Source organism: Monodon monoceros, unplaced genomic scaffold, assembly GCF_005190385.1.
Source record: "Monodon monoceros isolate NGI ecotype Baffin Bay Population unplaced genomic scaffold, NGI_Narwhal_1 Super_Scaffold_15, whole genome shotgun sequence".
In the NCBI taxonomy this organism is placed as follows: Eukaryota; Metazoa; Chordata; class Mammalia; order Artiodactyla; family Monodontidae; genus Monodon; species Monodon monoceros.
Genome location: NW_021703771.1, coordinates 67,869,968 through 67,895,500, shown reverse-complemented (window position 1 = coordinate 67,895,500; position 25,533 = coordinate 67,869,968). Strand labels below are relative to the sequence as shown.

At 39.4% G+C, this 25,533-nt stretch overlaps 1 protein-coding gene across 4 annotated transcripts in view; it reads right to left on the bottom strand.

The window, feature by feature from the left end:
• The window catches only part of PHACTR2 (phosphatase and actin regulator 2), a 253,020-nt gene that overhangs the window by 114,213 nt on the left and 113,274 nt on the right, over positions 1 to 25,533 (bottom strand). The window contains exon 1 of one of the 4 annotated variants that reach the window (XM_029223675.1): positions 13,695 to 13,921. The exons of the other annotated variants lie outside the window; for them this stretch is intronic. Within the exon in view, the coding sequence (XP_029079508.1) occupies positions 13,695 to 13,740 (46 nt within the window). The 5' untranslated portion in view covers positions 13,741 to 13,921. Of the gene's footprint in view, positions 1 to 13,694; positions 13,922 to 25,533 lie in introns of those variants that run through there. 4 annotated transcript variants of the gene reach the window in all.

The following is a 25,533-nucleotide window of genomic DNA, read 5'->3' as shown; positions in this document are numbered from 1 at the left end:
CAAAAAAAAAAAAAAAAAAAAGAAAACAAAAGGAAGGTCCAAGGCCAGCTCAGCAGGCCTTCCTCAGAACACCTGAGGCAAACAATGGTGGCCTTCCTTGGAGAGGCTAAGAGACTCTTTAGGAAAAGCTTTTAAGAGATCCCAATTAAAACTTACTGGAATATACTTCACAGTGGGCAAGGTACTGCAAATGGGCCCACCACTGAAAGGAAAGACCCCTGAAGTACAGAGGCAAAAATAAAAAGCCACACGTTTCCAAAAAGGAACATATGAAAAGAATTTTTAGGTAAATGATTGCTTGCTTTTGGAGTTCTCAGGATTTGCTGCCCACACTTCTGAACCAGAAAAGGGCTCGGCCTCCTTTTTAGAAATATGTTTTACTCAAATCTTTCTTACAGGTCCTCACACTCATTATTAAATACCTGTTTTCATCCAACACCCTGTTCTTTGACTTTGGTTCCTCTTTAAGTAATTAGCACGCGGCTACCTCTGATGAAGTTCACAGGGGTCTTCCCGAAAAGGCAACAGAGTTGAAATTCTGTGCTTTAAAGGGTAATTGCCCTGCTGAAACCTCTTCCCCTTCTAATGTTAACTACATTTAGCTCAAATCTGACTACTGTGGGAAATGAATTATTCTGCAGCTTATAATATTAATAAAATGTACGTAAGGGCAAAATATTTTCTGGCAATGAGATTTTGCCAAAATTGTACTTGGCAATGGGAATATTTGCTCATGAACAGGACATATTAATGACCAAATCCATCAAGGCGCTGGGTACAGAACATTAGTGTTTTGAACTGGACATTCTGTAATTTCTACCTCTTTTCAAGAGAAGATACACAGCTGGGGATAACCCCAAAAAACAAAAAGAGAGAGAAGACACACATTGTTGGGGAAGAGAAATTTTCATCTGAAGCCACCTTTTAAATACTGCTAATCTCTAGAGGAGGTGTCTCACCTCAAGAATCTTCTGTAACACTTGTTAAAAACCCAGATTCTGAGAACCTTCTCCAAAAGATTCTGATTTTTCTGGTCTAGAATATGGAGCCCTGAAATGAGTGTTTTTAGCAAGCACACTAGGTAATTCTCACAACTGGGCAAGTCCGTGGAATACTAACCTTCACTTGTAACACCCCAGATTTCCATCCAGACCAGTATCCCACAAGGATGACACACCCTTAAAATACCAGTAAGATGCACAAAATACAGGAAAAATACAGTTATTCTATACAGACCTTAAACATGAATCTTTTAAAAAATGGTAGCAGATTATTATCATAGTAAACATATTTTAATTAGTCTGTTCAGCTATAAAACTGGTTTTTGTTTTGTTTTGTTTTTTTGGCCATGCCGCACAGCATGCGGGATCTTAGTTCCCAGACCAGGGATAGAACCCGTGCCCCCTGCAGTGGAAGCACAGAGTCCTAACCACTGGGCCACCAGGGAATTCCCCCAAACTTTAAAACTTTCATAAAATGTTTTTAGACCATAACAAAAGCAGGTCAAAGTTGAGTTCTTGTGGGACAATCAACCAAGAAAGTGTTCTGAAATTAATTAAAAGCTATTTGCTAAACTTCTAAAAAAACTAGTCTTCTACATAAAGGGAAAATGTTAATTGTGATGAATTATAAGTGACGGTACGTGTTTGTGCATATACAGCAAGTTTGCTTTGCTACCTTATGACCCAACCAAGCCATCAACCAAGTAGGAAGCCAGAAAAAAAGGTATTTATACAAGGCCTCAAAAAAAAAAAAAATGTCCCATGAGCTTTTCTCAAGAAGCTATCTGTGTGCTCTGCCAAAATAAGGAAATAGATGCAGAAAAAAATCAGACATGGATCCAGCTATCTAAGATTCAACATAAGAGAGAAGTGGAAGGAATTCCTGGGATGATGCGAAGAGAGATCCCAGGGCAACAGCTGGGCAGCAGGCTTACAGGAAATGCCATCCAAACTGGAATAGAGCAAAGACCTCAGGTAAATTTCTCAAAGAAGAACTTGAAAGAATAACAAAATTGTCTGGACATATTTGAGAAGAGATCTATGTAACTGGGGAAAGGTTTGGGGATGAGTATATAGGAACCTCAGCAAGCCAAAACACGAATAGGGAAAGCAAAAGCTATGCAGGAAGGAAAAAGGAAGTACGGTTTACCTCACGGCTTAGCTGTCATCAGCTTTTACGTAGTTATAAGGAATACTGATCTAATCTAAGGCACAATAGAAAAATGTTGGGAAGATGAGAACATCGGAGGATGGGAAATGCGTGACTTCGCTGGGGGCAGGGGTGAGAAGGGGTGTGAAAGAAGAAGCTGTATCTTCAATTTCCATACTGTGAGGTCAGTAATAATGTGTCAAGCTGAATAACCAATAATTAGCAATGTAAGCACACTGTTTAGAGACTGGAGGTAAATACTAAAGAATCAGTTTAAAAGGCTCTACATTTCTGGGATGCTCCTTAACTTTCTGATGGGTGCCTATCACTCTGCTAATATACAACCTGGCCAAACACAGCTATTCATTTATTCAGCAGTTTTTGTGTCAGGCATACATCTAGGAATAAGAAGACACATTGGGGAACAAGACAGATAAGTTCCTTGCTCTTGGAGCTCAGGTCCTAGCAAAGGGGGACAAGGAACAAACAAACAAGATAATCTGAGGGATAAGTGCAATGACAGAGCAGAGAACTGTGACTGAGGGGTGGGTAGGAGAGGTCCCTGTGAAGAGGATGATGTGGGAGCTGAAGCAAGTGTATCCGAAAGTGGGGTCCAGCTGCTCGCCACTCAACAGCCAGTGAAGAGGCCAGGTTGGTGGAAAGGAAAGTTTGCTTCATTTTGGATGCCGGCAACTGTGTGCAGGGGGAGGGCGGACGCCTGTCCAAAGGCCGAGTCCCCACCTCTGACAACCAGGGGGCAAGAGCTTTTATAGACGGAGGGAGGGGGCTCCATGCAGAACCTGCACAGTCAGCTCTGACCGTCATCTTGACATTGGTCGTGCAGTGGTCTGATCAGTGTCATCTTGATTGTTTTAGGTACAGCTAATCTTCAGTTCCAGGGTCAGTTTGTTTCCATTTCTTTGAGGCCAGTTCTCAGAATTGTGGCAGCTTATGTCATGGCTACAGTCCGGTCATCACATAGTTAACTTCTTCCACCTGGAGGGGGTTTCAGTATCTATAACACAGCTCACAGGATACGGCTCAGAATATTATCTATAGCCCTTGAGAAGGAGCTAAAGGTCCTTGACTATGCTTAATGACTAAACTATTATTATTTGGTCTCCTTTGACTGTTTTCCTTTGCTTCTGCATTTTCTCACTTCTCTGATGAAACTGACTCTTTGGCTAAAGTTTTTCCACAGACAAAAGGCAAGCTGAGGACATGGTGGGCATAGACCACAGGGTCCTGCTCCATTTCACAAGGAACCAGCTTTGGAAAGAGCCAGAAGGAGCGTGTCCCAGATTTCCTAGAATTACAGGGAGCAGCAACTGCCAAGGTCACGGGTAAGAGTGAGCCAGGCTTGTGTGATGACTGGAAATGTGATTGAAGCTGTCGGGGGTGACGGTGAGGGGCAAAGTGGTGGAGGTGAAGTCAGAGAGATGGGAGGAAACCAGGGGTCACACAGAATCATGTATGGCCTTGAGGACAGCAAGGTGAAGTCTGGATTTCATTCTAAATGCAATGGAAAGTCATGGGAAGGTTTTGTGTAAGGAAGTGGCATGATTTATGTTTTTAAAAAATTACTTTAGCTGTTGTGTGGAAAATGAATTACAGAAGGCTGAGAACAGAAGCAGGACACCAGCTTGAACCTACTGCAGTGGTCCATGCATAGATAGCCAGGGTGTGTATGGCAGCAGGGGAGAGAGAGAGGGAGAGAGAGAGGGAAAGAGAGAGGGAGAGAGAGAGAGAGAGAGAAAGTGAATGGATTTCAGATTTATTTTGGAAGAAAAATGGGCAGGACATACTGATGGATCAATGTGAACAGGAAAGGGAAAAACCCAAGGGTGAATCCTAGATTTTTGGCTAGAATGAGTGAGTGGTTAGAGGTATCATCTGGTGAAATGCACAAAGTCAAGGGAAGAACCGGTTTGGAGGGCAAAATCAAGCCTTCCGTTTAGACCTGCGACCTGTGGGATGCCCATTAAGGAGTCAAGCAGATCTGTGAAATAGGCAGTTGCCTATTTGAGCCTGGAGCACAAGGAAAGAGCAGAGTTGCAGATACAAACTTGGGCATCACCCTACTCGCAGTTCTCCAGGCACCCCCAGGTCAGGTGTTCTTTCACCTTGTTGGATTACCGCAGCTTACCTCTTGCTCCCCCCTCAGTCTCCCCCACAAAATCAGTCCTGCAAGCAGCAGGCAGATTCACCCCTTTAAAGCAAAGCTCTAATCATCTCTCACTTGATAAAAAGCCTTCTGTGGTTCTCACCCCCTGTGTCTTGTACTCTTGCCTTCCAACCCTCTCCATCTCAGGGCCTGAATTCTTGTTCCCCTTCTGTACTGTTCAGCCTCCCTGATTTGTCCCCAGGGTTCTCTGGGGTCCCTTCTCTTCCAGCCCCATTTCCACACATCTTCACTAAGTGTATCCTGGGCTCAGACCTTTGTGGGCAAGGCCGGTGCGTGATTTATCTTTGAAACTTCCCCAAAGCTTAGCCCAGGTACCTGACACTTAATTACTTCAGTTCAGGAACTGTTTGTTAGATGAAGGTGCCACTCGTTCTCCTTACTATCCCCTCACAAAATGAGCAGATTTCAGGAACACACCAAAATTTTCCTAGTGTTAAGGGTTGCAATGTTATATTTGACAGAAGGTTTACATGAATGAACACATCCAGTCCCTTGAAATGAAAATACAGGAGTAGTTTACAAATATAAATGATAATGGTTAGACCCAACTTTTTAAAGTAATGTTATCTGCCCATTCCCTTCTGGGAAACAAAAACTGTTGTTTTTGGTTTGGGTTCCCCTGCTTCAGATGGGGATGGGGGGTGGAGCAACCAGGAAGTGTTTATTTTCCTAAGACTATTTCTATCTCCATATCACTTTTACATAAGTTGAGTCTTCACCAAATATGAATCTTTATTCCCAAGCATAGAGACTCACACTAAAGTCCCCAGAACAGGAAAACATGTTGGAACCTTTCCTCTATTCAAATTAAAGAGGCTTAATTAGAGGATCAACAATCCAGGTTTCTTATCTCCTTCCCTCCTGCATTAAGTAAGCAAAGGATGAAGTCTGACTCGCCCATTGGTTGTTATTTTTTCAAATGGCTGAAGATAAAATAAATTTAAGCTAAAAACATTTGGGATATTACTCACTGGCCAGACTGATGACCAATGGACCAAAGAGAAGTAGTTGAGGTTCAAATTTTTGCTCCTTTTCTTTCTCTCTAAGTGACTGACATTTGCATTATGATCAAACAGACTAAGAAAAAAAAATAAACCTAAAAAGCTATCTTAGGGGCTATATTTTTGCTTTCACCATTGAATTCACAAAGAAAAAGAATAGGACTGGTTGAAAAACGGCAATTGAACTTAAAGCGGAGTCAGAGTCCATGACAGCCAGAGAAAACCTGATATGGTTGCAGGTCAGCTCATGGCTTTAATTCCAGTGGAGGGCCAGGTGGATGCTGCAGGGGGAAGCTCTGGCCTTGATCATGCCCAAAGCAGAGGAAAGCCATGACTGTCACACTATCTTTTCAGAAATGAATTTCCTCTCTCTTTCTCTGCTCATGTAGATTTTTCTTTATGCACATATTTAAAAAATAGAATCATATAACTTCAGAAAACTGCCATTTCATATTTTTATGCTGTTTATTATGAAAATCGCTTTTCAAAAATATTTTTATATCTTTTTTTTTTTTTTTGCAGTACGCGGGCCTCTCACTGTTGTGGCCTCTCCCGTTGCGGAGCACAGGCTCCGGATGCGCAGGCTCAGCGGCCATGGCTCACGGGCCCAGCCGCTCCGCGGCATGTGGGATCTTCCCGGACCGAGGCACGAACCCGCATCCCCTGCATCGGCCGGCGGACTCTCAGCCACTGCACCACCAGGGAAGCCCCTATATCATTTTTAAATGGCCTGTTTTATTACATGACTATATCCTTACATGACTATATCCCAATTAATTCTCTTGTTGTTTGACTATTAGGTTATTTCCAATACTTTGGCTCTGATGAACATTGCTCTGGTGAGCAAATAATTACTATCTTAACAATATACTTCTAGAAGTGGAAATGCCGGGTCTGAGTATATGCACATTTTAAGATTTTTAATATATATTACCAAACTGCTCTCCTGATAGGCTGTACCAATTTAAACTACCACAAGACAGTCATCTCCTGGAAATCATTCCTTTTAATCTTTACTAAATTCATAGGTGATTAATGGCATCCATTTTTTTTCACTGAATTGCTTAAATTTTATTCATTACACCAAATGGTCACTTGCATTTCTTCTTCGGTTAAGCAATGTGGGCAAGTTAACTCTTGTGCTTCAGTTTCCTCATCGGCAGAATGTGGGTATTAATGGTAGTTGCCCTATACGGATGTTGTGAGGATTAAAAAGTCAATTCAAGTAAAGCACTTAGAATAATTCCTGACCCATAGCGAGTTCACCATTATGGCCATTAGATATTTTGAAAAATTCCTGTTCATGTTCTTGACTCATTTTTCTATTTGAGTTTTACCATTTCTCATTGATTTCTTTTTCTCACTGATTTTTAAGGTCTTACTACATTGAGATATTTAATCATTGTTTTCTATATGCAATGCAAATATTTTGTCAACTTTATGATTTCCTTTTTCAATATGCTGCTGATTTTTCTGCCATGCAGAAGTTTAAGGATTTAATATCATTAAATCATTCACTTTAAATCAGAAAAAATTAGAGATTAAATAGTCAAATATGAGAAAAACAGCAAAGGAAAACACATTTTTAATAATTCTAGTTTGTAAGAATGAAGTGGATAGATTTGACTCCATAAAAGTTTAAAGTTTTTATATTAAAAAAAATCAAACAAACAGAAGAGGTAAGAAAAACACAGAAAAATATTCACAGTATATTACAGACATAAGGCTAATCTCCTTAACATACAAATCTTTGAAAAAAGAAAACATAAAATAAGGAAAAGCTATAAATAGGCAATTCAGAGAAAAAGAAATACAAATGCCCGATTTCACTTATAATCAAAATGAGATATCACTTTTTACATATAGATTTACAAGGATTTTTAAAAATTAATTATGCCCAACACTGTGGTCCTATACAGTTTTGCAGAGTGTTCACTGCACAAGGAGAACTGGATGACAGGAGTGAGTTGGGACAGAATTCCTGCTACTCTACTGCCTGTTAAACCATATGCCTGCAGGGCTGCCTCACCCAGAGAGAGTGCTTTCTATTTCTCACAAAGGGCCATATGCTTTAAGAGAGTATGCAGTGGTGGTGAGAGAGTGCAGAAAAAGGAAATTTCATCTAGTGAGCAGATATACTGATACAGTCCTTAGAGATAATTCGGCAAAGTCTATCAAAATAAAACAAACAAATCTTTTGACCCAGCAATTCCATTGCTAGGATTTTACTGGTACAGGTAGTGTGAGATGTTTAGATAAGGATGTTCATTTCAGCTTTGTTCATAATAGCACACACACAAAAGAACCCAGAAACAATATAAAAATACAAACAAAATATAAAAACACAATAGAGTTCTTTTAAAGGAATATGAGATATCCACATATTATAATATTGTTTCTAGATTAAAAACATCAATATGAAATATTTTCAAGTTTACATTATATGAAAAACTCAAACTCGGGAGCAGCAAGCATATTACATCTTGCTTGTATTTTGATAAAGATACATACATGAATGAAGACTGTCTGTAATGAAAAAAAGTTGTTCATGCTGGGTTATAATTTAAAAGGGAGGGACTAGGGGTCTGGGAGGGAATAAAATTCACTTTTATCCTGAACTGTCTTGTAAAGTTCGACTTTTGATCATATGCATGTTATTTTCATTAAGAAAAATGAACTATCCATTTTTGTTTTACGATTTCTTTTAATACTGGCTTTACAAGGAAATGGATAAATATCCTGGGCAGGGCAGAAATAAGGCACTGACCAAAATATGGAAACCCAGAAACACAGATATATATAGGTTCTATCATGGCCTAGGTGTGATCCTGCATACTTTATTCACTTGTTCCCTTGTCTTCTAAAAATGAGAAGAGTGGCTTTGTCTGCCCTTTCAACTCAAGGGCTCATGCAAAACAGCCAAGAGCTGCTCTGTGGCACAGTGAACATGGGGTGGGGCTGAAGACTGAAAAAAATAGTCACTAGATTCAAATACCACCCAACAGACAACAGAGCCAGCGTAGCATGCAATTCTTGAAGTTAAAAAGAATGAAAGTAATACAAAATTCACATTCATATAATCATTAGCTTAAAGTAGTCAGACTGCATTGAGAATATTTGTTGACTCATTCATATACTCAACAAACTTTTTGTACCCAATCTGTCATGCCCAGTACTTGGCAATGAGAACGCTAGAAGTCTCAACCCTTCTAAGGAATGAGGTCAGAGGGTACTGAAACCCCCCTTTTTGGGGACATACCTGTTTAGCCTGTGCTTAGAAATAATAAATCTAATCCTCAATAAAATACGAGGAAATCAAAACCAGCAACATATAAAAAAGATTGTATATCATATCCAAGTAATCTTTGTCGCAGGAATGCAAGGTTGGTTTAACATCTGAAATTAATGTAATATGCCATAATTAATACAATGAAGGACAAAAACCATATGATCATCTCAATAGGGGCAAAAAGAAAAAGTCTTGGACAAAATCTAACAGTTGCATGATAAAGATGCTCACAAACTAAGAATAGAAGAGAACTTTTTGATAAAGGGCATCTATGAAAAAAGTCACAGCTAACATGACATTTAATTCTGAAAGACTGATTGCTTTCCTCCTTAGATCAGGAACAAGACAAGAATATTCACTCTTGCCTCTTCTCTTTAACATTATACTGCATAATAAGTGAGGGCAACTAGACAGGGAAAAGAAATAAAAGACATTCAGATGGAAAAGATGAAGTAAAAGTATCTCTGTTTGCACATGACCTTGTATATAAATCTTGTACATAATGTGATCTTGTATACAGAAATATGAAGGAATCCACTGAAAAATTATTAGGACTAAAAAAATGAATTCACCAAATTTACAGGGTACAAGATCAATATATAAAAATCAATTTTCTATATTCTATACACTAGCAAGCCACATTCTGAAAATGAAATGAGTGCAATTTCATTTAAAATAGCATAAAAATGATAAAAATACTGATAAATTTAACAAGACATATACTAAAAACTAAAAAACATTGTGGAAAAAAATCAAAGAGGATCTAAATAAATGGAAAGACATTGTACATTTCCATTTCTTGTCTTTATGGGTTGAAACACTTCATATTGTTAAGAGAGCAATATTATTCAAATTGATCTACAAGTTCAACACAATCCCTATCAACGTCTCAGCTGGATTTTTTGCAGACATAGACAAGCTGATTATAAAATTCATTCGAAAATGCAAGGGGACCAGAATAGCCAAAAGAATCTTGGAAAAGAACAAAGTGAGAAGACTCACACTTTTCTATTTCAAAACTTAGTACAAAGCTACAGTAATCTTGACAGTGTAGCATATTAGTAGGCATATACATCAATGGGATAGAATTGAGAGTTCAGGAATAAATTTGACATATATGGTCATCTGATTTTTGACAAGGGTACCGAGACAATTCAACAGGGAAAGAATCACCTTTTCGAAAAATGGTCCTGGACAATTGGATATCCACATGCAAAAGAATGAAACTGGAACCCTACACCACACTACACATAAATATTAAAAAATGTATCACAGACCTAAATGTAAGAGCTAAAATTATAAAACTCTTAGAAGGAAACATACGTGTAAATCTTGACAGTAGTTAGTTTATGGTTTCCTACATAGGAGACCAAAAGTGCAAACAACAACAACAAAATAGATAAACTGAACACAATAAAAAATTTCAGTTGCAAATCATAGTATCAAGAAAGTGAAAACACAACTCTGAAAATGGGAGAAAGTATTTGCAAATCATGTATCTGATAAGGGACTTGTATCCAGTATACAAAGAACTCTTATAACTCAATAATAGCAAGTCAAATCACCCAATTAAAATTAAGCAAAGGATCTGAATAGACATTTCTCCAAAGAAGATATACAAATGGCCAATAAGCACACGAAAAGATGCTCAATGTCATAAGTGATCAGGGAAATGCAAATCAAAACCACAATGAAATACAACTTCACACTTACTAGATTAGCCATAATCAAAAGAGAGTAACAAGTGTTGAAGAGGCTGTGGAGAAATTGGAACCTTCATATACTGCTGGAGGCAATGTAAAATGGTACAGCCGCTTTGGAAAACTGGCAGTTCCTTAAAATATAACATAACAAAGATAGAGTTACCATATGACCCAGCAATTCCACTCCTAGATATATACCCAAGAGAAATAAAAACATATGTTCACAAAAACTTTTACCTGAAGTTCATGGCAGCACCGTTCAGAGAGTCAAGAGGTAAAAATAACCCAAATGTCCATCAACTGATGGATGGATAAATAAAATGTGGTATATTAATACAGTGGGATATTATTTGGCAATAATAAGAAATGAAGTACTGATACATGCTACAACATGGATGACCCTTGAAAACATTATGCTAGGTGAAAGAAGCCAGTCACAAAAGGCGTGTTGTGTTGTATGATCCCACTTATACAAATTCTTCAGAATAAGCAAACCTACAGAAGCAGAAAGTGGATTAGTGGTTAATTAGGGCTAGGAGTCGGGGGTTGAGAAGGATGGGAACAGGGATCGATGGCTGCAGAACACAATGAATATACTGAAAAACAACGAATTGTACACTTTCGGTGGGTGAATTTTATGGTATGTTAATTATATGTCAATGAAGCTGTTTTAAAAAATAGAAATAATGGGCTTCCCTGGTGGCGCAGTGGTTGAGAGTCTGCCTGCCGATGCAGGGGACATGGGTTCGTGCCCCGGTCCAGGAAGATCCCACATGCCGCGGAGCGGCTGGGCCCGTGAGCCATGGCCGCTGAGCCTGCGCGTCCGGAGCCTGTGCTCCGCAACGGGAGAGGCCACAACAGTGAGAGGCCCACGTACCGCAAAAAAAAAAAAAGAAATAATGACTCTAACTGCACGTTTTCAGAAATCATTATTACTTGGTCTTCTTAGAGCCTAGATGCAGCCCTAAGCTGAAAGGCTCAAAAGAGCCTGAAATCAAGAAAGAAAAGCAAGCTAACTTGTGGCCTACAGTGCTGATTTTTACAAAAGCCCAAACTGAGTAACAAGTATAAACTATCAGACTCTGTGCCATTGACTCCTTAGACTCAAACAGATTTTCCCCCTGTTAAGCAGTTACGACGGGAATCCTCTTCGCCACTGTAATCCCTAGCAGCCACTCTAGACTTAAACAACTATAGATGCCTGAGATCACACAGAACAAAGATCTTCACACCACTTATGAAGCCTGTGGCAAACAGCTAACGAGGAGTGAACAAAATACTTGGAAGGGTAGAGGGTTTGACATTCTCAGACTCAGAGAAGAACACCAACATGAACATAAAACTTAAGATATGGCAACCAAATGTTCTGTTTTTGTTGTTTTTTCATTTTCATTTGGAATCTAAAGGCAAAACTTCAGGGAAATGGAGTGATAGTAATACACTTAGAGGATATAAATGGATAACATCATGAGAAAACTGCTCCGCTCTTAACATTAAAAAACTTCAGTCATAGCAACTATCATCCCTTAACCAACAAAACAAAACCAAAAAAACCCTCTACTCATGATGTCTGAATTGGTCACTCCGAGATACACAAACTTTTAATCAACTAAACGGAGGACCTGTAATTTAAGTATAACACCATTCCATGAGAGATTTCTCTGAAATATCTTTCATGGTCAAGCATAACTTTTTGTTTAAATTACTTATAAATAAACTGCCCAATCTCTTGACATGATTAGTCATTGTATTAGGAATTACATATTAGGAATTACAGCAATCTGGGTATTTTTTGCTGTACTGGGTTAGGAAGGAAGGTCACATTTTAGGATTCTACTTTGCTTCTTAGGCATCATTTATGTAACATTCTTTGATTTTTATAAATGCAAAATTCACTTTCCTAATATTAACCCTAACAATACTTTATGGCTAAAGAACTAAATTCAGGGCAGTACTTTATACCTGTTGTACTGGAGTACTGATCTAACTCTATGCTTTGCCAGCGCTGAAATTTAAAAATCTAACTCTTCCTTGAAATGAAAGAAGTCACACTGCTTTAAAGTAAGACAAAGGAAAGTAAGCCTTAATTGCACAAAATAGTTTACTAAAATTAAGATCCTAATCAACACTCCCCCTCAAATTCCCAAAAAGCTATCAACATTAAGTCTCTTCTGTTCGGCAGCAGCGCTGTACAACCTTGTCAATGACAGTAAGGGAAGGTGTGATCTTTTTTGGATTCTGATTCCTCTCCTTTGCAGACGGCTGGTTCTCCTGAGGCATTAACATAAGCCGGAGCAAAGCTTATGATATTTCAGGGAGTGAAGCTCTACAATATAAACAAACCCATGCTGGGGGAGGCTGGAATGGTAGAATGCTATCTAGTTAGAGACATCCTGGAGCTGATTAAAACAACAACAACAACAAAAAGAACCCTTCATCTCTGCCCTGTCATTTCCTTTCAGCAAGATCCTGTTGATGTTTACACAATTTGAAAAGTGTATCAAATACCTCAAGGAATAACGTAAATGCCCCCTTTGAGGTTTTGTTTTTCAATTCTTGATGGAAAAACATATCAAAATAGTATCTTTTAAGTATGTTTCATTATCCAATCACAAGTATCGCCACCAAAAAGTTGTTTATCCCTACACTACTGGAGAAACGCCAGATGTACCTTCCTTCCTTTTTTTTTTTTAAAGAAAATGTTAAAAAGAGACTTAAAACAGGGCAGTACAGCTCAGAAACATTACACGCGTTTCCATCAAATGATCTTTAGCCCTGAATAACCGGGTTCATGAAACGTTTCCCCAAATTTTATAGCTTGTGTCTAATAAACAAGTATCATTTGAAACAATTAAGCTTTTTTCTCTTGGTTATTAAGTATTCAGCGTTCTGCCAGGATAAAAGAAGGCAAACAGCACTTCTACTCCGAAACACAAACCATAAATCAGTTGACAAGCTTGAAAGAATTCAGTTCTAGTCTGTTCGGAAGCCAAGTGTAAATACAGAAAAACCTGTTGGCGAGTTTATCTTGCTCTTTAAGTTTCGCGTTTTTAAAACAAAGCAATACGCCAATGGCGTTTCTCGTAAATTTCAGGCTCAGAAGAGATTCAAAGAAACACGAAAGCGAGGCATCTCGGAGAGAAAATGGAGCCTGTGCCTTTAAGGTAAAATCGGCTGGATCCCAAAAGGCATTCCACTTTTCCACGACAAAGAGTTTGGGGGAGCGCTACCTCTCGGGTTTCTCGGAGGGACTTGGCGGGTTCGGGCAGAGCCCGGCTCGCCGAGGAGCCCTCGACCGCCCAGGCTGCCCCGAGCCAGCCCAGCACCCGCGGGGCGGGAGCGCATCGCGTGCGCCCCGGACTCACCGCTGCTGGGCTGCGGGGACAGCGTGGAGACCGAGGTCTGGCCCATGTCTCGGGTCGCAGGGCCAGGTCGGGTGATCACGCGGCTCTTTTGGTCCTTGGATCATGGGTCCGCTCGCAGACAGATTCCCAAGCGTTCATTTCCCGGTCCGTGCATAGCTGCCCGCCGGGTCCCCTCACCTTCTCCCCTTCGCGGGTCTCCCAGCCCGGCCGGCCGCAGCCGGCACGGCGGATCCTGCCCAGCGGATGCCTGTCATTCCTCTATGCAGATTAGCTGGGGTCAAGGGTCACGGGGGAGGAGAGAGGGGGAGTGGGCGACAGGGGAGGCAGAATGAGGGGGGCGAGGAAGTGAGGAGGGGAGAGGCCCGGGCTGGTCCAGCCGCGCCTGCGGGGGCTGTGAGACCCGCGACCCCCCCAGGGTAGCAGAGAGTACGGGTGACTCCCGTTTAACTTAAAAGGTTCCCTGTCAAATGATCCTTTAAGGCTGGAAGAAAAGGAATTAAAGTACTTAGTCACGGTACTTAATTTAAGAAAATTTGTTTCCTTAAAGCTAGTTCCTTCCTCACATTGTTTGCTGATGTGTGCATTTTTTTTTCCTTTTAAAAATTATCTTCCTTTTAACAAGTGGAATTTTAAAAAGCAGTATTAGTGGCCTCAATCAGCTTGAACAATAAATCTGAATGATGGATCTATGTGTGAGATCAACAAAGTATATACCTTGCTCTCTACCACCTAGACTCTGGGAAATTCACCTCTCCTATATTCAGAAGAATCACTGTGAGACTATCAAACTGCGTGATAAGGTGTTTAAAATATACAAAAGGTGAAAACAACAGTAATTTATTTTAGAAGCTAACATTCCATAAAACTTAAATTAAATCCTACTGTAATTAAATCTCAACTGCAAACTCCTTAAAAATATGAATACAAATACTGTTGATGAGAAATCTAGATGCCATATCTATCTCCATCTATCTGTCGATCACTCTATAGATAGATCGATAGATGGAGATAGATATGGCGTTAGACTGGATGGTGGTTACATAAATGTGGCTCACTTTAAGAAAATTCATTGAATTGTATACTATGATTTGTGCATTTTTCTGAATGTATATGTTTCATTAAAAAGTTTTTTTGGGGGGGCTTCCCTGGTGGCGCAGTGGTTGAGAATCTGCCTGCTAATACAGGGGACACAGGTTCGAGCCTTGGTCTGGGAGGATCCCACATGCCGCGGAGCAACTAGGCCCGTGAGCCACAACTACTGAGCCTGCGCCTCTGGAGCCTGTGCTCCGCAACAAGAGTGGCCGCAATAGTGAGAGGCCTGCGCACCGGGATGAAGAGTGGCCCCCGCTTGCCACAACTAGAGAAAGCCCTCGTACAGAAACGAAGACCCAACACAGCAAAAATAAATTACTAAACTCTTACCCCCAACATCTTCTTTAAAAAAAAAAAAAAGTTTTTTTTTAAGTGTATTTTTTTTTTTCTGGCCAGGCCACTAGGCTTATGGGATCGAACCCAGGGCCCCGGCAGCGAGAGCACCGAGTCCTAACCACTGGCCGCCAGGGGATTCCCAAAAGAGAGTATTTTTTAATTTTTAAATTTATTTTTATTGGAGTATAGTTGATTTACAATGTTGTGTTAGTTTTTGCTGTACAGCAAAGTGAATCAGTTATACATATGCATATATCCACTCTTTCTTAGATTCTTTTCCCATATAGGTCATTAGTATTGAGTAGAGTTTCCTGTGCTATACAGGAGGTCCCCATTTGTTATCTATTTTATATATAATAGTGTGTATATGTCAATCCCGATCTCCCAATTTATCCGTCCCCAACAGTGTATTTTTAAAAAAACTATATTTAGCTCACTTGCCACAGCTTTCACTTTTTAGGTTATCCTAGACATTCAACTCTGAACTATTAAAAATCTATATAGTATATAATCATTAGAGAAATGCAAATCAAAACTACAATGAGGTATCACCTCACACCGGTCAGAATGGCCATTATCAAAAAATCTACAAACAATAAGTGCTTGAGAGGGTGTGGAGAAAAGGAAACCCTCCTACACTGTTGATGGGAATGTAAACTGGTGCAGCCAGTAGGAGAACGGTATGGAGGTTCTTTAAAAAACTAAAAACAGAGCTACCATATGATCCTGCAATCCCAGTCCTGGGCATATATCCAGAGAAAACCATAATTCGAAAAGATACATGCACCCCAATATTCATTGCAGCACTATTTACAATAGCCAGGACATGGAAGCAACCTAAATGTCCATCAATGGAGAAATAGATAAACAAGATGTGGTACAGGGCTTCCCTGGTGGCGCAGTGGTTAAGACTCCGCCTGCCAATGCAGGATCCCTGGTCCGGGAAGATCCGCGGCATGTGGGATCTTCCCAGACCAGGGCTCGAACCCGTGTCCCCTGCATTGGCAAGCAGATTCTCAACCAATACGCCACCAGGGAAGCCCCTGGACCAGGTCTTTATAAATATATTTATATCAGAGAAAAGCAAGGCACTTTGGGAGCATTACGGCTCACTCTCCTACATACATCATTCTGGACAGAAAGTAAAAATTGGTTAGTTTCTCAAGCAAGTTAAATGAGTAAAGTTAATACAATAATAAAATTGTTCCCTAGCCCTTCCTGAGGCACAGGTTGAGGTGCATCTCTAGGTGACATCTGGTCCCAGGTCATCTGGACCCCGGCAGAGTTCAAAAACTGATGCCCCCAGCTATCTATTTTACGTTTGGTAGTGTATATATGTCCATGCCACTCTCTCACTTTGTCACAGCTTACCCTTCTCCCTCCCCATATCCTCAAGTCCATTCTCTAGTAGGTCTGTGTCTTTATTCCCGTCTTACCCCTAGGTTCTTCATGACATTTTTTTTTTCCTTAGATTCCATATATATGTGTTAGCATACGGTATTTGTCTTTCTCTTTCTGACTTACTTCACTCTGTATGACAGACTCTAGGTCCATCCACCTCACTACAAATAACTCAATTTCGTTTCTTTTTATGGAACATATGTATATGTATAACTGATTCACTTTGTTATAAAGCAGAAACTCACACACCATTGTAAAGCAATTATACTCCAATAAAGATGAAAAACAAACAAACAAACAAACAAAACTGATGCCCCCAGGAAGCCTGACATCTCTGCTGAGCAAAAACCCCTGGCCTTGGGGCACTGCCCCCTCCCCAGGCCCTGAGGTCAGGTGACGGGGGCTGCAGTGGGAGGCATGCAGAGAGCAGAGCTGGGACTCGGTGGGAATGCTTAAGCAGGGTCACCAAAGCCACAGAGACCTCAGTCTATCCGAGCTGGTGCTGCAGAGCCGGAGGATCACCTCCACAAAGAAACCCTGATATTTTTTAACAAAACTAAGGATTAACCAAGATGTGAGTTCTAATTAGGACAATGAAATTAATCCTAACTAAATTTCCTTTTAAAGTGGAAAGCTGCTGTGTTTGGGAACACATTCCACCTGGGGGGTTCAGCAGTGAGAGTAAACAATTATAAAGGCTCTTCTATTTCTTCCTTTAAATTGTCTTAAAACAACAACAACCAAAAAAAAAAAAAAAGACCAGGTAGAGTGTTCTCTCAATCTAAACTAAGAGGAGGAAAATTTCACTCTTCTTTCCATTGATAGAGCCTAATGGATAAGGGAGGTCATTGATTAGAGGAAATATACCATAAATTTTGCACATCAGAATATGTAAATACAATGGTTTTCTTTGAAATTAACAAAAGCTAAACTTTGACGTACAATGTCATTTTCGCTATCAATACTTCTTTTACTTGAGAAACAATAATGTGTTTCTTTTTATTTCTTCTGCAAATTCATATTTCAAACATCAAACGGGTACTCTATAGCTCTAGTCTTTCAGGATTTACTAAATCCATCTATATTTACCTTATTCAAAACCTTTCATGATTTGCTAGTTAATATAATCTTAGCCTCATCTGGGATTCTTATAATCCCCCGATCAGGTTACACACTTTCCTCTGAAATTTTTCCAGTTCCATTACATTATCCTTGAAGCATGTCAACCAAAACTGCAGGAAGTGGGCATTAAAGTTCCATTATAAGGGTGGCACAGTTTATTCTATTTTGTTTCCAGTGCTTCCGATGAGGATTGGTGTTTTAACAGCCTTTTCATCACAGCTAACAAATTATATTAATGAACATAGAAAAAGTCTACAGAAATCCTTCAATTCCATTTATAGGTCATAACATAAAGGTTAGAATTTATCATCTAACAAGAGTATGTTAAGATAATTTCCCCCCCGCCAGGGGCTTCCCTGGTGGCGCAGTGGTTGAGAGTCCGCCTGCCAATGCAGGGGACATGGGTTCGAGCCCTGGTCCGGGAAGATCCCACATGCCGCGCAGCAACTAAGCCCATGTGCCACAACTACTGAGCCCGCGTGCCACAACTACTGAAGCCCATGCGCCTAGAGCCTGTGCTCCACAGCAAGAGAAGCCACCACAATGAGAAACACGCGCACCACAATGAAAAGTAGCCCCCGCTCGCCTCAACTAAAGAAAGCCTGCGCGCAGTGACGAAGACCCAGCACAACCAAATATAAATAAAATAAATTTATTTTAAAAAAAGATAATTTCCCCCCAAATTGCCCTTTTCTTGCCTCATTACAGCTCATCTGCTATTATTCAGCCAACTCACAGTTTTACTAAGAGCTCTGCATGTTAATCCCTCAAGTTTATAGTTTAAAGGTGGGAATGTTTAATGTCATCTGAAAAAAATGGATGTTTCTCTGTGTTACCTCTTTCCAGAGAATTTATAAAATTGCTAAAGAAGATTAGTGCCAACATCTAACTTTGAGGAAATGATCTATTTATAACTCTTCAGCATTGGTCCTGTTCTTCAGTCTATATTTCTAGACCAATTTCTCATCCAGTGATATCCTGGTAAATGCTCAACAACTGGTTTGATCTGGGGGTGGGGACAAGACCGATGTGTGACTTGTGTTTGCTGTTTTCTATGATATAAGTACTTCTACAACGACCAATTCAATGAGTGGTCAGCTGGCTCGCAAAATTTATGTCAACTGGTTTGCCAAGTTTCTGGAAATTTGACAGCGGGCCTCTATGAGCAGGCTTCAGCGTAGCACCACTTTCATGTTTTTTAATATGCTGTCATCAAATCATACCATGACTGATTGTGAGAAATAGTTGATGTTAAACCTTCCTAAAAATATAGACTGACAGCATCTTCTGATTTTTTCCATTATCCGGTCTAAATATTTTTGAACCCCTGAAAGACCGTCTGTGATTTATTCCTTTACTTCCGGCAAGAAATTAAATTGGGTGGATTAGTTAGTGCGAATTTCCCCTCCCAGAAACTGGTTTGCCTTTTGACAAAGACGTTGTACTTCTTGAGGTTTTCAAGCATTTTACCCTATAACACAGATTTCACTGGCTTGTAGGAGTTATTAAATTCATCCATCTGGGGTACCCAAAGTGACACTTGCACTTTTTATGGGTGGAAATCACTAGTTCCATTAGATAAAAGTTAAAAGCAGACATAAACCTAAACTTTAGCAATCTATTTGTGGAAAGGTCCTTTCCTACCAGGTCAAAGTCCAAATTGTAGGCATACAATTTGGTGACTAGAGAGATGGTTTACAAGGAGTACAGTCACCATTACCAAGTCCTGTAACTTAGGTCACTGACAGGCTTTTCTAGTGGCCAAATCTCAGCTTGGAGTAGGAGAAAGAGTGAGATCTTCCTCCCTCAAAGCACGGATGCCATGAATACTCATCCTAGGTGTCTGGTTTCCTGGCTGCTGCTGGCTCTGCGAGGACCGCATTTTTTTTTTTTTTTTTTTGCGGTACGCGGGCCTCTCACTGTTGTGGCCTCTCCCGTTGCGGAGCACAGACTCCGGACGTGCAGGCTCAGCGGTCATGGCTCACGGGCCCAGCCGCTCCGTGGCACGTGGGATCTTCCCGGACCGGGGCACGAACCTGTGTCCCCTGCATCGGCAGGCAGACTCTCAACCGCTGCGCCAGCAGGGAAGCCCATAGGACCGCATTTTGAAACACCATCATTTGGGGGTGAGGGGGTAGGAAGAGAAGGGTTAGGCAGAGTACCAGAAGATGAGATGGTTGATCAGAGCAGTGGTGGTCTAGGAAGCAACAGTGGCTGGTGGTGGCCACGTACAGGTAGATGAAGATCTCTTAACTGGCACCCTTAATCTTGGACTTGGCCGTGAAGATCTAGTCAATTACTGACATTTGCCTGAGTAATGGGAATTGCAGTCATAGAAAACCTTCTCCTAGTGGAAAGGAAATGAAACTTAGTAATTAAAACTTAGTAACTTTCCAAATAGGATTTTTTTTTAAGTGTATTAGTTTTCTAGATCCAATGGTCAGAAGAAACAACAGAAATTCACAGATGATCTAAAAGTATCAGTTTAATCATTTATTTTCTTCTACCTACCCTTGTCAGATTTATTAAAGAGCAGAAAACTGTCTTTTCTCCCTTTCTCTGGTGGAGGTGCTAAAGGTCAGTTTTTTAAATTAGAAGGCTATTTTTAACACAAGAGGTTCTAATAATCACGTACAAGAATATATAACTCAGAAACTAAAAGCTGGTGTGCAAAAGTTTTTAAGTAGGTTTTTACTAGACTATCTGCCAGTTTTTAAAAACTTTGCATTACTCCAAAACTTGGCTACATTTTGTGAAAGTCAGCATATTTAGAAACATAGAACTACTAAAAAGCAAATAGAATGTTATGATTTCAGTTGAAATTCTGTATATGCAACCAGTGTTTACTTTTTAAAACGTTACTCTACAGCAATTGCCACCAAATGCTTCCGATGCCTTTTATTTTGACAATGCTGAGAGATTTTAGTTTTAACACGATAATATAAACAGACAAAGGAGAACTTTGGTTAAGAGAAGAATTACAACTTTAGACATTCTAGTTATATTCAGCATCAGTAGGAGAGAAAACCACATTCCAGAAGTATTAGAACAGGAAACAAACCTGTAAGACAGGCTTTTCTTTCCTATTGTTCTCATATTTTTATATGATTTATTTCCTGAGTTTTTCTTCTACTGCTTGCTCAAGCTAAAAGGATTAACAAAATACCTTGCCCCTGTTTTGCCCTGAGTGAGTCTCTGCAGAGGGCGTGGTGTTTCACACGTGTGCTTACTTAGTGATTGAGCTGGATGGTTAGAAGATTTACTCTGGAAAATAAAGACCTCGAGGGGTGGTGCTGGAATTTCCTTTTCCAGAAACTTTCCCCCACCCCAGTAGAAAAAGTGTGTAATTTGCTGCACTTCGTTTTACAAGAAAAACAAATTACTCATCCACAGTATTTAAAACTCTGACAACTGCTATAAAATGAATAATCTTTAATTTACTAACCGAAATCTATAGAGAACATTCCTTCAAGACATTTTTAATAATTAGTGCCCAATTTACAGAAAGTAATTGCTTAAAATAAGGTCCAAATCATTCTGTTTTTTTTGTTTTTTGTTTTTTTTTTGCAGTACATGGGCCTCTCACTGTGTGGCCTCTCCCGTTGCGGAGCACAGGCTCTGGACGCGCAAGCTCAGCGGCCATGGCTCACGGGCCCAGCCGCTCCGCGGCATGTGGGATCTTCCTGGACCGGGGCACAAACCCGCGTCCCCTGCATCGGCAGGCGGACTCTCAACCACTGCGCCACCAGGGAAGCCTCAAATCATTGTTTTATTAACCGTCGTATCTATCCCTAGAACCTAACATAGTGTCTGGCACATAGAGGGCACTCAATACGTATTGTGTGATAAATCACATTTACATGATTTCCTTAATTATAGCAACCTGCAGCATGGATGAAAAACATCCAGCTAGGAGTAAGTGTATCATAGCAAGATGATATCAATCTGTGTCAGTGACTGTAAATTTCCTTTTATATGCCATTCTATTAATAATAATCATCATCTAGTCGTTTAGCTAGAATTAACTGAGGATCTCGCCTCACACCTCTAGTGTGAGGATAAGTGAGGTACAGACCGTACCCCGGAGGACTTCACTGTATATATATATATATATATATATATATATATATATATATATAGTGGAGGGTGGCTATTCTGGCTTACAAGTAAATGACTATAACAGTGAGTACTATGATAGAGGTTTGTTCCACCAAGAGTTAAGGATGAACAGTGGGCTGCTACAGGGAAGGCTCTGAACTTTATTAATTGCTAAATCCACATCTTTCCAATACAGAGTCAGCAACTCATTCTGAAGATGACTCAAGATTGTGAAGGGCGGGCTTCCCTGGTGGCGCAGTGGTTGAGAGTCCGCCTGCCGATGCAGGGGACGCGGGTTCGTGCCCCGGTCCGGGAAGATTCCACATGCTGCGGAGCGGCTGGGCCCGTGAGCCATGGCCGCTGAGCCTGTGTGTCCGGAGCCTGTGCTCCGCAATGGGAGAGGCCACAACAGTGAGAGGCCCGCGTACCGCAAAAAAAAAAAAAAAAAAGATTGTGAAGGGCTTCCTAAATCAAAGATTAAATTCTGATAGTATGTAGTTAGTATTAACTGTATTTCTTTCTTTATTGCTGACAGCTTTTTGAGGAATAATTTACAAACCCTAAATTCTACCCATTTTAAGTAAACAATTCAATGAGTTTTAGTAAATATGTAGTGCAACCACTTCTGCAGTCAGGTTTTAGAAAACTTGGAGAATCCTGAAGAGTTCCATCATGTCCTGCAGTTACTCCTGGTCCTACTCGCTGGCATCAGGCAACTACTGACCAGCTTTCCATCTCCATAGTTTAGACTCTTCTAAAATTTCATATTAATGGAATAACAGCATATGCAGTTTTTTATATCTGGCTTTTTTCACTTAATGTTTTTGATATTCATCCATGTTGTTGTCTGTATCGGTATTCTGTTCCCTTTTGTTCTGAATAGGGTTCCATTGTACGGCTATATCAAAGTTTGTTTATCTATTTACCAGTTAATGGGCATGTGGGTTGTAACTATATTGTATTCCTATTCTGTGAAAATACATAAGATCTATCTATCTATCTATCTATCCGTATGATAGTTCCATATAAATAAGAATTCATTTATTGGTTCATTAGTCATCCAACAAACATTTATTATGCATCTCCTTTGTACCAGGCTCTGTTCTAGGTATTTATGATACAGAATTAAACAAAAGGTAAAAATATATGCATTCAGAGAACTTACATTTTAAGGAAAGGACAGAAAATAAGCAATGAACATAATAAATCTGTAAATTTTATAGCAATTTAGAAGATGAAAAGTGCTATGAAATAAATGGGGAAGGGTAAGAGCGATGGATTAGCATGTGATGGTCATAGTAGTCCTCACCAAAAAGGTAATCATTGAGCACAGACTCAAAGGACATGATGGAGTTAGCCATGTGGTTATCTGGAGAAAGGGCACCCAAAGCCAGAAGAGCATGCTGTATGTTCAAGTAACACTAAGGGACCAGTGTGGTTGGAGGACAGTAAGGGAGGGGGAGGTGAGAAGGGGATTGTAAGCCATATAGGACCTTGCAGTTGACCATAAAGACTTTGGCTTTTACTGTAAGTGAGATGAGGAAGCAATGACAGTTTTGAGCAAAGGAATGGCATGATCTGCCTTATATATTAAGATCACTACGGCTTCTGAGTAGAGGATAGAAGAGACGAGGTTGGAAGCAGAGAGACCAGGAGAGACTACAAGAATACGCCAGGCAAGAAGTGACAGGGGCTTAGACCAGGTTGGCAACAGTGGGAATGGTGAAAATGTACTTGGATTCTGGGTACATTTTTAAGGTAGAGCCAAATTTCTTCATGGATTGAATGTGGAGTATGGGAGAAAAGAGATAAAGCAAGGACAACTTCAAAACTTTGTCTGAGCAATTGGAAGGGCTGAGTTGCCATTAATTAAATCTGAGACAACAGTGAGTGAAGTGGGTTTGGGGTAAAAAATTCGAAGTTCAAATTTGAAATGTTCAATTAGACCTCCAGTTGTAGAATGAAAACAATCCTAGGTGTCACCAAGGAAAAAAATCAATCTATACCTAGATATATCCTAGGGACACTGAATATCAAAAATAAAGAGAAAATTTAAAAAGTAGTGGGTAGAAAAGAGAGATGCCACATCAAGGCATCACAATAAATCCAAGAAGACAATAGAATTATATTTTCTTTGTGTTATGGAGAAATATCTTAGAATTCCATACCCCAACAAACAATCATTCACTAAATCAAACACTCACTCACTGAAAGTGGTTAATCATTGAAGGAACTTCTACAGAATATTCCTCAGCAAGAAAGAAAAAGAGCCCAGATTAAGGGTGGGATGCAAAGAACAACAGTGAGTATAGAAGTTGATAAAATTATGGTGAATTTAATAAACTATTGGCTGTGCAAAATGGAGAGGTAGTCAATGAGTTTTTAACATATGTTAAGGTCCTGATTTTGACCAGGAGGACAGACAAATTAAATACTTTGACTTTGTTAGAAAAATGTGTTGTTTCAAATAATAAGAAAAATATAATAATAAGCTTCCAAATCAGTAAATAAAAGAAAGGGGAATAAAAAAATGTTTCACTAACCCAAATAATGAGAAAAGAAAGTGAGAGAAAACTTTAAAAAGAGCAGGCTAAAAAAGATGATGATCAATTAAGACGGTCAAGTTAGCCCAATATTCTGATTGCAGTAAATGTGAAAGGAATATTCATATCTAATGACAGAGAGTAAAAGATTGGAGCAGAAATACAATGCATCTCTCTTATCTTCTAATTTGGGGAGATACATCCAAAAGAGCAAAATAAAAGCATGAAAAATATATACTTAAGCAAACACTTACCAAGGGAAAATTGGTGTATCAATATTAATAATAGATGAACTAAAATTGATAAAAATAATAAATAGCATAGAGGGACCGATTATATAATGATAAAAAGAATAATTTAACAAGAGAATAGATGTACAAATTTTCAGCTAGTATGCCCCTACCATCAGAATCTTGAAATACAAAAAACAAAACCTAACAGAATTAGAAGGATAGATAGACAAATTCACAATAACATGGAGAGATTTTAACATACCATGAAAAAGTAACAAGATCAAGCAGACAAAACATTTTTAAGGTTATGAATATGAACAATCCATTTGATAAGCTTGGTTTTACAGGTATATGCAGACACCGGTATTCAAGAAATAGCAACTACACATTGAGTAAATACTGGATCTCAATAAGTTTTAAAGAATTCATATTATATAATCTACAATCTCTGACTATAATGTAATGAAATGTGTTGATTTCTTAGAAATCAATAAGAAAAACAGTTAAAACAGGAAAAAAAGACTCTCATTTTTTTGGGAAACTTTTTTTTTAAAAAGTGCTCCTAAGTTACACAAGGAAATCAAATTGTAACTTATAAAGCGTGTAGAACAAAACAATGAAAGCACTACAGAATACGTGAGATGGTGGTAATGTGGTGATCAGAGGTATATTTAAAGTCTTAACTGCATTTTTAAAAAAAGAGAGGTTTATTCAGAGACAAATAATATACTTACACAAATAAATTAGGTATTAAACTGATGAAGCTAAAAAAGGAAAGAAAAAAGAAGAAAAGGAACAGAGTAAGAAAGGGTATGATAAAAATAAGGGCGCAAATGAAAATAAGAACTAAAAATCAAGAGATTTGCTTTGGTATATTCAGAAACTTCATTCATCCAAGTGAAAAGCAGGGGTTGACTTAATAAATTAAGAGAATGCTCTGCATTTCTGAATGGAAAAATGTAATTGGAATGCAGGTAAAGACAATTCAAGATGAAAAACAGAGCTATCTGGTAG